Source organism: Tiliqua scincoides, chromosome 4, assembly GCF_035046505.1.
Source record: "Tiliqua scincoides isolate rTilSci1 chromosome 4, rTilSci1.hap2, whole genome shotgun sequence".
In the NCBI taxonomy this organism is placed as follows: Eukaryota; Metazoa; Chordata; class Lepidosauria; order Squamata; family Scincidae; genus Tiliqua; species Tiliqua scincoides.
Window position 1 is genome coordinate 21,378,909 of NC_089824.1, and position 12,761 is coordinate 21,391,669.

Genomic DNA, 12,761 nt, shown 5'->3' on the forward strand with positions numbered 1-12,761 from the left:
AGAGCCAATTGGGCAAAACCCATGCCATTTTTGGATCCAGCACTGCAACAGTATCCTAAATTTGTTCAAACATTCTTGGTAAGTTAAAAAAAAAGTTTGATTTTGTTTTTGGTCAGCCTGTATAATCATTAGATGTAATCCATGTTCAGAGACAATATAACAGCGGTGGCCAAACCATAGCTGGGGAGCCTAATGAGGCTTTTTGGCATATAAATGTGTGGCTCTTTGAAATACCTTGGCTGAGCTTCTTTTTGCATCACAGTTACTATACAATATTTATATTAATATAAAAGGTATGAGAAATTTCCAAGTTTTATAATTATTTACTGGTAGGTTTTTCATCATCATCATCAACAACAATATATAATAATTATATAATAATTATATAATTATTAAATAAATTTAATTATTATTCTGGTATTTATATACTGACTTTCTGGTAATCGGATTATTCCTCTGACTTTATTCAAGGCAGTTCACAAGGGAATTTTTACAATCACAGGAAGGTTCTGTCTTTCAAGAACTGCACCACATTTCAGATGGATCTTTATCAGATGGATGGTCTGGTATCACTTCTGGCCCCCAGTTGCCTCCCACGCTGGCTGACAAGCAGCTCCTTCATCTGTCACTTGAAGGGCAGCCAAGATGCTTCTTCGCTCACACCAAAGAGCAGGTGGAATAACTCAGCTCAGCTTGTGAGCTGCTTCAAGGTCTCGCCATTCGTGGCCTCGAACTGGTGACCTTCAGATGTTATCTTCAGGCTAACAGAAGCTCTACCCTCTAGACCAGACTTCCTCAGGCATTGAGGCACTTAGTTACCTGATCCATCACCCTTTGAAGATCCACCAAAAATCAGGTTGCGACTCACCAGTGAGTCCTGACCCACAATTTGGGAACCAGTGGACTAGAGTGCTGAGGATGAAAGTACAGCCGGATTCAAAGGTTTCTATCTCAAAGTGCAGAACCAGAGGAATCAGTGACCCCAGTACTGTGTTTCCAGGGGGAGGGCAGCCCACCACCCAAAGGAAGACACTGAACTTGTGCTGGTGCTTGTTCCTCCCAGCATCTAGAAATTAAGTGCTGTATATTACAGGGGTGGCCAAACTTGCTTAAGCCATTTCAGCCTGACATTGCATATACGCAGCAGAGACCAAATGTGTACACCTGCAGGTCAAGGGGTTTCAACATAAGAGCCACATATGATAAATGTCAGATGTTTGAGAGCCGCAAAAGAGCTGATTGGCAGCCACCATGTTTAAGAAGCATTTGAATTCTTAAATATATTCTCAGCCCCTGCAGTTTGCAAGGATGTGCAAGTACAGAGAGATATACCTTTAAGGGTCTTTTCCAGGTTATTATGAATAAATAAAATATTATTTCTCTCTAGAGCTCTTTCTTTTAAACAAGCCTGGTAAACCCAGGTGGGTTCCAGTAACAGTGTCATTTCACAAAGTGGGTCCTGGAGCTAAAAAGTTTGGGAACGACTGCTCAGGTCAGGGATGAAAGCCAGGCTGACCGAGGCTGCAACTCCATCCACACTTTCCTGGGAGTAAGCCCACTGAACACAATGGGTCTACTTCTGAGCAGACATGGCAAGGGTTGTGCCCCTAGTTCAACACCCACCATCCGCAGTGGGGGAATCAAGGCTGCACCCTATTGACACTTTCCTGGGAGTAAGCCCATTGAACACAGTGGAACTACTGAGCAGCCACACACAGCCCTGTCCTCTGAGCCCCAAAGAAGGAAGAGTGCAGGCAGGAGCAGCAGAACTGTGCCAATAAAACCATCCCGCGCATGGGCAGACCGCTTTCCGAACCCCTTGCTGTGGCCACGCCCCCTCCCGTGACGTCTCTAATTAAACCACGCCCACTTCACCGCTCTGTGCTGTTCGCCCCGCGCCTCCGGGGGAGGAAGCGTGCTGCCGCTGGCGCATGCGTAGAGGGTCCCGCGTGACGCGTTCTCCTCCTTGCTCCTCCCGGCCCGGCGCCCAAGATGGCGGAGTACGACCTGACCACCCGCATCGCGCACTTCTTGGACCGTCACCTGGTCTTCCCGCTCCTCGAGTTCCTCTCCGTCAAGGAGGTGGGTGCGGGGGCAGCGGGGGGCCTGGCCTGGGGTGGACCGGCCGCGGGCGCGGTGGGGGGAGAAGCTGCCAGGCCAGGCCTGGGCGGCCTCCTCACCCGTCCGCACTCGGCCTCCCTCTGGTCCCTCGCCCGCCTGGCGGCCTCACCGGGACTGGTCTCCGGGCTCCCTTCGCGCGGCTGTGGAAGCGGCTGGAAGGGCAAGGGTGCCTCTGCACGCGTGCAGAGCGCCGAACCTCTAGGCACGTGCAGAGTGCGGGGCCTCTGCCGTCTTCTCCACGCTTCTCTGGGTGTAAGCCCCGTGGAGCACAGCGGGGCTTACTTCTGAGTAGACACGCCTAGGACTGTGCCCCTGGCTCAGTACCCTCAATGAGCAGTGCCTCTGCCCACATACAGAGTGCAGTACTCCTGTGTCTGAATCTCTGCCTCGTGCACATTAGGAGTAGTTCTGTCTTCAGTGTGAGGGACTCTGTACATGCCAGGGGTGGCCAGGCTGGCTTAATGAAAGGCCATAGGAAGAGCCTCGAGAGCTGGATCAGGCCAAAGGGGCCCAGCCAGGCCAGCTTCCTATATCCCACAGTGGCCCACCAGGGAGCACACAGGGCAACAAGATGCCTGCATCCTGGTGCCCTCCCTTGCACTTGGCACTCTGAGGTAACCTACTTCCAAAATCAGAAGATTATACCCATCACAGCTTGTAACCTGCGACGGACGTTTCCTCCAAAAATCTTTCCAATTCCCTTTTAGAGGCATCCAGGCTAGATACTGTCACCACATCCCGTGGCAAGGAGTTCCACCGACTAATGACACACTGGGTAAAGGGAAAAAGCTCATAATAGTTGCAAAGCCCATAATGGAGGAGGTTGAAGTGGCAGTGGCACACCCACTAGGAGGTGCTTCTACACCCAATTCCAAGTGCTGGTTTTGACCATCAGAACCCTAAACAGCATGAGACACTTACGTTAAAGAACATCTACTCTCATATGAACCAGTTGCGTCAGGAGCACACCAGAGACCTGCATCCTGGTGCCCTCCCTTGCATCTAGCATTCTGAGGTAGCCTGTATCTAAACTCAGGAGGCTGCACACACCCATCATGGCTTGTAACCAGTGATGAACTTTCCGGCAGTGGCATAGCGGTGCCAATGGGACATGTGTTGCATCCTGCAGTTGGGGGTCACTCACAGAGGCCTCCTCAAGTAAGGGAATGTTTGTTCCCTTACCTCAGAGCTGCATTGCCCTTATGTCAGTGCTGGAAAGCACTGACATACGGGGTTAGGATTGCACCCCAAATGTCATAACCACAAAAGAGGGTAAGGCACCCCAAAATGTAGGACATCCAAGAAAAATGTAGGTCATGACAAAATTAATTAGAAGTGTTTACAGAATTAATGAAGTGCACAGCTTTGTCATCCCAGCCAACAACTCCCAAATCTGCATTTGGTGGGCCTATATTTAGGTCTCTGTCCCCCCACCTACAATGTACTGACATAGCTTGATTTTTTGTAAAGATTGCAAGAAGTTCATATTTGTGAGGGTTTCTATCCAGTACTTTGGAGTGCTAAATGTTATTCCTAAAAAAGCTGTAACCAGATTAAATGAAAGAAGCTTCCTATAGTTCCGTGCAATTATAAATACAAAATACAAGAAATCTCACTCTTAATCTTCAACAACATTGGTAGGTAAGCAATCTTCTGAACTGATAGTGGTCATTTTCTCACCAATTGTGAACAGAGAATGGTGACACCTTTCTTTTTTTAAAAAAATACAATTACACTTCTGTTTGGATTATGTGCCAATGTAGATGTGTAGGGGAGATATATTTAAGAGCAGAATTTGCTCTGTATTCTTTGTTTGTTTGGTTTCTGTTAATGAAAGCGGATGCAGAATACAATAAAATCTTCCTTAACTGGCACGCCTTGTTAACCATCATCTCTGTCTGCCTGGGATGACAGGCACAGATGCCAGTTCTGAGTTCATGCTTTATGAAATGTGTCTAACAAGCTGCCTGATAAACCTCTAGGCCCCTTTCCTCACTTACCAGATAAGGCTCCCTCTGCATTGCTGCTCCTCCCTTCCTTCTTCACAAGGTCCCTGCTTAGAAAATAAAGCCTCCATTCCCTGAGGGCCTTGATTTGGAAGGAAAGAGGGCTAAGCAGTATCATAGAAGGAACCTGGTGGTGGGAAGAAAATCAGCTTGTAAAAGTTTCATTAACTGGCATGCTTGGTTAACCATTGACCTGCGTGCCCCATGGGTGCCAGTTAGCAAAGCTTTTATTGTAATTTAAAAAGCTTATGTGTATTAGCAGCTCTTATCATGTGTTTGTTGAAACTGTCTGTTGAAAGTGTATATCCAGTATATGTGGATATATAGGTGTTAATATCCATTAAAAATGTTCAGTAAGCAATTTATGAATGTGTTTTAAGTAGGAAAGTAGTACAATAAATCACATTTGAAAAGAAAACTGTATTGAGTTTTGGATGTTATGGCTGATTTAAACTCAGTGACATGTGACTTCTCAGCTCTCTATGTTTTTTAGACTGCCAAGGATACGATTTTTAAACTAAAATTGCTTTCCCTTAACTTGAAAGACTGTAGGCTTTCTTATGAGGGTTTCTTATTAAAGATTTTTATTGGCAGGATCTAGTGTTAAACTTGAAACTAAAAGGAAAGTAATCAAACACTTATTTTTGTTCTTCAGATATACAATGAAAAAGAACTCCTTCAAGGAAAGCTGGATCTCCTTAGTGACACCAATATGGTGGATTTCGCTATGGATGTCTATAAAAACCTTTATTCTGATGACATTCCTCATGGTAAGCCATTTGGGTATAAATAGAACTGCAGCATGATCCATTGAGAGTCTGTGCTCTCAAAGTTAAAAAAAGATTGAATGTCAGTCTTCCCCCAAATTACTTTTCAGTGAAAGCCTGTGTTTCAAAATGAGTGTGTTCTTCATTTGGCCCAGCCTCTCTTATTTCTGTTCAATCCATACATTTGCTTACTTTTCCATGGTCTGTTGTGGATTCAGAAATTTTAACATAATCAAAGGGATTTAACACCTGTAGTGTTGAATGTATGCTTAATTATATCCATCTCGGTAAGATTGTTCTCAATATTCCATTCCACTCAAGCTCTCATTAAGTACTAGTGATCTGGAGTGGGGTGTGAAGCGGGAATCTGGTTTTCAGTTTGGATAGAGTGGGACAAGGAGGCAGGTGTCACTTGGCCTGCCAGTGAAGTGTTTGCAAAACATTTCTTCTCCACTTCATGTAGGTCCTGAACTGTGGTTTTTTTTCCTCTCAGGGCCTGAATCTTTAAGGGAGCATAGAATAGGGGCAGATTTAGAAAAATTATGTTGGTCTTGTCCTTTGTTGTGTTAGAAGCAGTGAATTGGAAGGTGGCAGAGGAAGTAAGGAGGTGGAGTTGGAATAGGGCATTCTCTGTCTCACCTTTCCCTTCCTTCGCACATTACGTTTGGTGTGTTTTAAGCTAGTATTGCATAAGTTTTGCTTAAAATTGGTAAGCTAATTAAAATGGTGGTTTTCTCCTGCCATGTTTCTTTTAATGACAAGGTCCCCCTGTTTCAGGGGATAGTTCATCCATATTGGAGTCCTTCTTATCAGGCAAGTCATGCTTCTTAAATACAGACACAGTGGATTAGGTGGCAGGACTTCACACATGTTTTTGTTTTGGTGAAACATTGAGTGGTACTGGGGCTTCCTAGAAAATTGCTTCTCTTCTTTAAACTTGAATCTATCACTGGTGAATCTGAACTCACCTTTTCTGATCTAAAAGTGTTCTACTATTTATTCATGTATTTTTTAGTTGTACCTAGGATTAATTTGTAAGAAGTTTTAGCTTTTGCATTTCTGATTTAGAATTTGAAGTTAGAGGACAACTGAAAGGATTGCTTTCATTTGCCTTGTGTGGATATCAACTATTCAAACGATTAAACCAGGGGTGTCAAACTTGTTTCATACGGCAGGTCGAATAGCATTCATGGTGCCTGCCGGGGCAGAAGTAATGTCATTAAACAGGTCATAACAAAAAATAAACACTTTTTCTCACTTAGGAACTCATTAGCTGTAAATGACAGAAGAGAAAATATGCAAATCTTGATCATATTTCAAGATATGGGAGAGCCTAATTTTCATGTGGGCTACTCTTTCAGCAGTAACACCTCGGTACTGCTCAGCAGCTGAGAGCCTGAGGGCCTGATAAAAAGTGTCCGCAGGCCACATCAAGCCCACAGGCCTTATGTTTGACACCCCTGGATTAAACAGATTTGTCAGATTTTAAAAATCTTTTAAGATAAGATTTTAAAAGTTTGTTAACCAAGGTGTGCTTCGAATTTGTTCATGTGGCTGCCTGTTCTACTAATTCAGTTTACTGGCCATTTTCAAGGTGTCTTTGTCAAAAACTTTATTGCAGGGTAGGTTTTTGATAATTTTTGGATATCTTTGTATTGCACTACTGAGGGTCTTACTGGGAATAGATAACCCAAAGCTATTAAATAGGGAATAGATAACCCAAATTTGTTAAACCAATAATCTTGGATATGTGATTGAAGTAAATGAATTAAATTGAAAGTGCTCAGAATACACAGTATTGTCTGTCTGCTCTGTCAAATATTACTGGCTTTTGCCTTTATGGAGAGAGAACTTATCTTTTTTCTTTTTGCCTAGCTTTGCGTGAAAAGAGAACCACCGTTGTTGCACAACTGAAACAGCTTCAGGCAGAAACTGAACCAATAGTCAAGATGTTTGAAGACCCAGAAACTACACGGCAAATGCAGTCTACTAGGTAATGCTTTTGAATGATGCATTCTAGATCTTAATCTAGATCAGGGGTGTCCAAAGTTTTTGGCAGGAGAGCCACATTGTCTATCTGACACTATGTCGGGGGCCGGGGGAAAAAAAGAATTAATTTACATTTAAAATTTGAATAAATTTACATAAGTTTACATAAATGAATATATTAAAGATGAACACATATAAATGAATGAAGGTTTTGTAATAGCTCAAGGCCTATAAAAGGCCTTGCACAAAGCAAGGCTGGCCTTTCCTTTGCTGCCGCTACTGCATCACAGACGTGAAACAACAAGCAGTGGAGGGAGCCCTCATCTCACAGCTCACGCGAGAGGTCAAACAGTCGCCCTCATGCTGAGAGCAGTTGCGTTGGGCAAGTGTGGGCTCCAACAAATCTCCAGAGGGCCAGAGGCTCATTGAAGACTGGGGGCTCCCTGAGGGCCGCATTGAGAGGCCTTGAGGGCCACAAGTGGCCCCAGGGCCGGGGTTTGGGCACCCCTGATCTAGATCTTAGACTTAATCGCAAGTAAATACTTTTCTGAGTTGGATTTTCTGGTTAAGTTAGTTGGTGATAAGCAAGTTTTTCTTTTTAGGAGACTTTAGCACAGAAATAGCAAAGTTATCTCTTATGCCACTAGTGTGTTCAGATTTTGTACAACTACAAAAAAAGGCAGGATAAATATATTTGGGGAAGCCTAGTCTGAAGAGTCTTGACACCACCTAAAGCTGATATTCTGAACTTCTCACTCTTCTGAAGCTAAGTAGATACCAGGAATCATATGTGATTAAAGATCAATAAGTCACCGGGCCCTGATGGCATCCACCCAAGGGTTATTAAGGAATTGAAGAATGAAGTTGCAGATCTCTTGACTAAGTTATGCAACTTGTCCCTCAAAACGGCCACGGTGCCAGAAGATTGGAGGATAGCAAATGTCACGCTTATTTTTAAAAAGGGAAAGAGGGGGGACCCGGGAAACTATAGGCCGGTCAGCCTAACATCCATACCGGGTAAGATGGTGGAATGCCTCATCAAAGATAGGATCTCAAAACACATAGACGAACAGGCCTTGCTGAGGGAGAGTCAGCATGGCTTCTGTAAGGGTAAGTCTTGCCTCACGAACCTTATAGAATTTTTTGAAAAGGTCAACAGGCATGTGGATGTGGGAGAACCCGTGGACATTATATATCTGGACTTTCAGAAGGCGTTTGACACAGTCCCTCACCAAAGGCTACTGAAAAAACTCCACAATCAGGGAATTAGGGGACAGGTCCTCTCGTGGATTGAGAGCTGGTTGGAGGCCAGGAAGCAGAGAGTGGGTGTCAATGGGCAATTTTCACAATGGAAAAGCGGTGTGCCCCAAGGATCTGTCCTGGGACCGGTGCTTTTCAACCTCTTCATAAATGACCTGGACACAGGGTTGAGCATCGAAGTGGCTAAGTTTGCAGACGACACCAAACTTTTCCGAGTGGTAAAGACCAGAAGTGATTGTGAGGAGCTCCAGAAGGATCTCTCCAGACTGGCAGAATGGGCAGCAAAATGGCAGATGCGCTTCAATGTCAGTAAGTGTAAAGTCGTGCACATTAGGGCAAAAAATCAAAACTTTAGATATAGGCTGATGGGTTCTGAGCTGTCTGTGACAGATCAGGAGAGAGATCTTGGGGTGGTGGTGGACAGGTCGATGAAAGTGTCGACCCAATGTGTGGCGGCAGTGAAGAAGGCCAATTCTATGCTTGGGATCATTAGGAAGGGTATTGAGAACAAAACGGCTAGTATTATAATGCCGTTGTGCAAATCTATGGTAAGGCCACACCTGGAGTATTGTGTCCAGTTCTGGTCGCCGCATCTCAAAAAAGACATAGTGGAAATGGAAAAGGTGCAAAAGAGAGCGACTAAGATGATTATGGGGCTGGGGCACCTTCCTTATGAGGAAAGGCTACGGCGTTTGGGCCTCTTCAGCCTAGAAAAGAGACGCTTGAGGGGGACATGATTGAGACATACAAAATTATGCAGGGAATGGACAGAGTGGATAGGGAGATGCTCTTTACACTCTCACATAACACCAGAACCAGGGGACATCCACTAAAATTGAGTGTTGGGCGGGTTAGGACAGACAAAAGAAAATATTTCTTTACTCAGCGTGTGTTCGGTCTGTGGAACTCCTTGCCACAGGATGTGGTGCTGGCGTCTAGCCTAGACGCCTTTAAAAGGGGATTGGACAAGTTTCTGGAGGAAAAATCCATTATGGGGTACAAGCCATGTTGTGTATGCGCAACCTCCTGATTTTAGGAATGGGTTAAGTCAGAATGCCAGATGCAAGGGAGCGCACCAGGATGAGGTCTCTTGTTATCTGGTGTGCTCCCTGGGGCATTTGGTGGACCGCTGTGAGATACAGGAAGCTGGACTAGATGGGCCTATGGCCTGATCCAGTGGGGCTGTTCTTATGTTCTTATGTGCTTGAAAGTGCCAGTTGCTGATCCCTAGTGTAAACAAACAAGAATTAACAATGACGAGGTAGAATGTTATTTACAGCTAACGAGTACCTAAGTGACAAAAAGTGCTTATTTTTTGTTATGACCTGTTTAATGACATCACTTCTGGCCTCAGTAGGCATCATGAATGCTATTCGGCCTGCTGTGTGTTACACCCCAGCCTAGCCTATGCTGAAGTTTTGTTATGGCAAGCACAGTGTTTTCCAAAGACAGCAATGATGATTGATATGCTTCTTGCATGTGTTGGTATCACTTGTGTACTTACCATTTACTTAAGAGTTTGCCATTAATTGAAGTCTGCTTTATCTTCTGTGGGTACAGCCTAATGGCGCAATTGTAACCAACTTTCCAGCCCTAACATAGCTGTGTCAATATAGTGTGCACTGCATCCTGCAGTGGGGAGGTAGTCAAGGGGGCATGTTTGTCACTTTACCTTGGGGCTGCTTTACTGCTAGGACAGTGCTGGAAAATTGGTTAGGATTGCACCCTAAATTTTACATAATGTAATTCTTTCATATTAAATTTAATCTATTTGTCGCAAAAGATGCTGGTGAGTCTGCTCATATGAGATCAATAGCCATAACATTTTTGTATATTTATGTTGGTCACATGACAGCTGCAAGTATAGCCTGATAGTCAAGCTTTTCATATCATTGGTGAGTTCATAAATACTTTTATACGTGTTAATTGAATGTATATGAACTCTGAGCTAGACATCTTTCAACCACTATTGAGCTGATCATTGCTTATCTTGACAACTGTTGCTTAGCAAAGTAGCTACATTCTGATGATCTAGCTGCAAATCTCTGATCACTTGGAAGTCAGTTTACACAGCCACTGGCCCACAAACTATTCATGCAGAGGGAGGAATGAACAAGCCATGAGATTACCCACCACCACTTGTGGTGCTGCCGTATTATGAACTGAGGCTTGAATGTATACAATAGCATGATAGTAGGTTTAACCATTCAGTCTCCCTTTTTGGGCAGTATGCTGCACGCAAACCATACATTTCAGAGTCATGTGTGAAATGACGTAGTGTAGATGCAGATCTGGTTCATAAATAATATCCTGCAAATCACATAATGAAAGCAGCCCTGAAATTTATTTTCAAATTAGAGGCTTTCTTGGGCACAAAAGGAATCACTGAACATTGGCTGTGTTGCGCAGAAGTCTTTCTGAATATTTTTATGACTTAATAGCATTACAGTTATAATTTCTTTTTGTTTTAGGGATGGTCGGATGCTTTTTGACTACTTAGCGGACAAGCATGGTGTATGTATCTGTCATAGAATTAAGTAAAACTCTGTTTTGCCTTGTTTTAAATGTAGCATGTTGATTGTTTTAAGAAGAGAAATATAATGATGAGCAGTTGATGAGTATCCCTGGCTTTATTGTCTAGTGCTGTTGCTGCTGTGATTTTTTTTTCCCCCAGAGGGAATGTAAGCTGCCCACTTTGCTTTTATCTGTCTCTCTTATTCGTGGAAGAGAATGGTGCTGTGACTGGATAGGCAGCTGTTACAGGGCACCAGTTTGTCACCTCACCCTGTCTAACAGTTACTGCTTCACTGGGCCTTGTGGGTGGGCTGTTCTCAAACACAGAAAAATTAGAGCCCCTACCTGCAGTTTAATGTACTAACTAAAGCCTATTCTATCATCTGCTTCTGGTGAATGTGTAGATCAGGCCTTACTTTTTAGCATGTGCTTGCAACATGAAGAAGATGTTTCTTACTCTGATTTATTTTTCAGTTTAGGCAGGAGTATCTAGATACGCTGTATAGGTATGCAAAATTCCAGTATGAGTGTGGCAACTATTCAGGAGCAGCAGAATACCTGTACTTCTTCAGAGTGTTGGTAAGTGTGTTTGTGACTTCTGTACTCTTGAAATGTTTGTAGAGCCTTAAAGGTTTCCTGGTTCTTCTAGAACTTAAGAAATATGTGATTATTATTGAACATGAACTAACAACCTCTGACATTGTCTGCACCTATCACTGTCATTCCTGCAGATATTACGAGTTTGAAATTTGGTACTAATTCAACAGTGCTAGAATAATGTACATTGCTTGAAGAGAAGCAGACTGGTTGTGTAGGATGGTGCTTCCAAAGTTATTTGTTTGAACTTTGTTTACTGTCTTAAAAATTTCGTGTTGCCATTTTAAAGCTTCCAGATACTGCATTGATGTCCAAATCCAAGAGCACATAAGACAAAACCTATATTCAATACAGGTGCTTGATGAACTTATCTGATGAAATGCAGATACAACCATCCCCTTCAGGGACTCCTAGTAGTATGCAGCAAAGTGTTTATAAGCTGATTTGAAGCCTTTTTATAAACACTTAATGAAATATAAATTCATTTTGGAATATATTTCCTAGACAAGATTTTCTTCTAGCTCAGAGTTCTTCAACCTTTTTCATGCCACAGCTCCAATAAATAGTTAGAATGGGAATCCACCAGTGATCCGGCTCCCCCTCCCGTGACCTGATCTGCCCATCTCTGTCCACTTCATTCCCCCTACCTCTTGTGTCTTCACAACAACCCTGTTGTGGTAGCAACCTGAGCAGGGCCAGCCTTAGGAACTGCAGACCAAGACAGTGAGAAGAGGATGTGCAGAATCATATCAGGAACTAAATTTTGATAAGGCAGGGCCATTATTGGATTAAATCCAAGCTCTCTCTTGTATGGGCTTTGAAAGGTTACCACAACTCCCCAAATTGAGGCTTCGTGACCCCATTGGAGCTGTGACCCACAGATTGCAGAACACTGTTCTTATTCCCTCAAAATGTTTGGTAGTATCTTTTTTCAGTATCTTTTTTCAGCAAATATGTTTCTCTGGGAAGGAAGGGCTGGCATTCCTACTGCTGGGATGCTCCTCCTCCTAGAAGGTAGGATCGGAACCTCAATGAATGAATACTTCTCCCACATTTGGGGCGTCGCATGCTGCTTCCCAGTTCTGGTCCTACCTTCTAGGAATGAGGACGAGAACGAGTATTTTTCTTTTTTTTTATTTTTCCTTTGGCCTTCTTTCCTGGAGCAGGGGGATTGAACTCCCCACCCTGCCTCCCAGGCTCTGAACAACCTAGAGCCTGCCTACTGGTGGGACTCAGCGCTGCCTCCCCCCTCACTGCAAGTGGGCAGGAACGGCGGGTTGAGGCAGCATGGGAGGCTTCCGACCCCCTCCCCTGCGCAGAGCCGGCGGCGGACCCAGGCTGGCAGCAGCAGCAGCACCTTCCTGGCAGGGCAGCTAGCAGGAGCACCAGAGCCACGTGGCGGGCACCATCTTGGGCCCTCCCCCTTCCCCGTGGGAGGGACTCAGGCCCGGGCAGCCCAGAGGCGGTGCGCTCCACAGACCCCAACGACACTACGCCCTGCAGGAGG

General features: G+C 44.3%; 1 protein-coding gene across 1 annotated transcript in view; it reads left to right on the top strand.

The window, feature by feature from the left end:
* The first annotated feature begins 1,962 nt into the window (after positions 1-1,962).
* EIF3E (eukaryotic translation initiation factor 3 subunit E) overlaps positions 1,963-12,761 on the top strand; it is a 32,868-nt gene continuing 22,069 nt past the window's right edge. Inside the window, exons 1-5 of the mRNA XM_066623556.1 lie at positions 1,963-2,082; positions 4,783-4,897; positions 6,770-6,887; positions 10,615-10,657; positions 11,132-11,236. Coding sequence (XP_066479653.1) covers positions 1,993-2,082; positions 4,783-4,897; positions 6,770-6,887; positions 10,615-10,657; positions 11,132-11,236 — 471 coding nt within the window. The 5' untranslated portion in view covers positions 1,963-1,992. The remainder of the gene's footprint in view (positions 2,083-4,782; positions 4,898-6,769; positions 6,888-10,614; positions 10,658-11,131; positions 11,237-12,761) is intronic.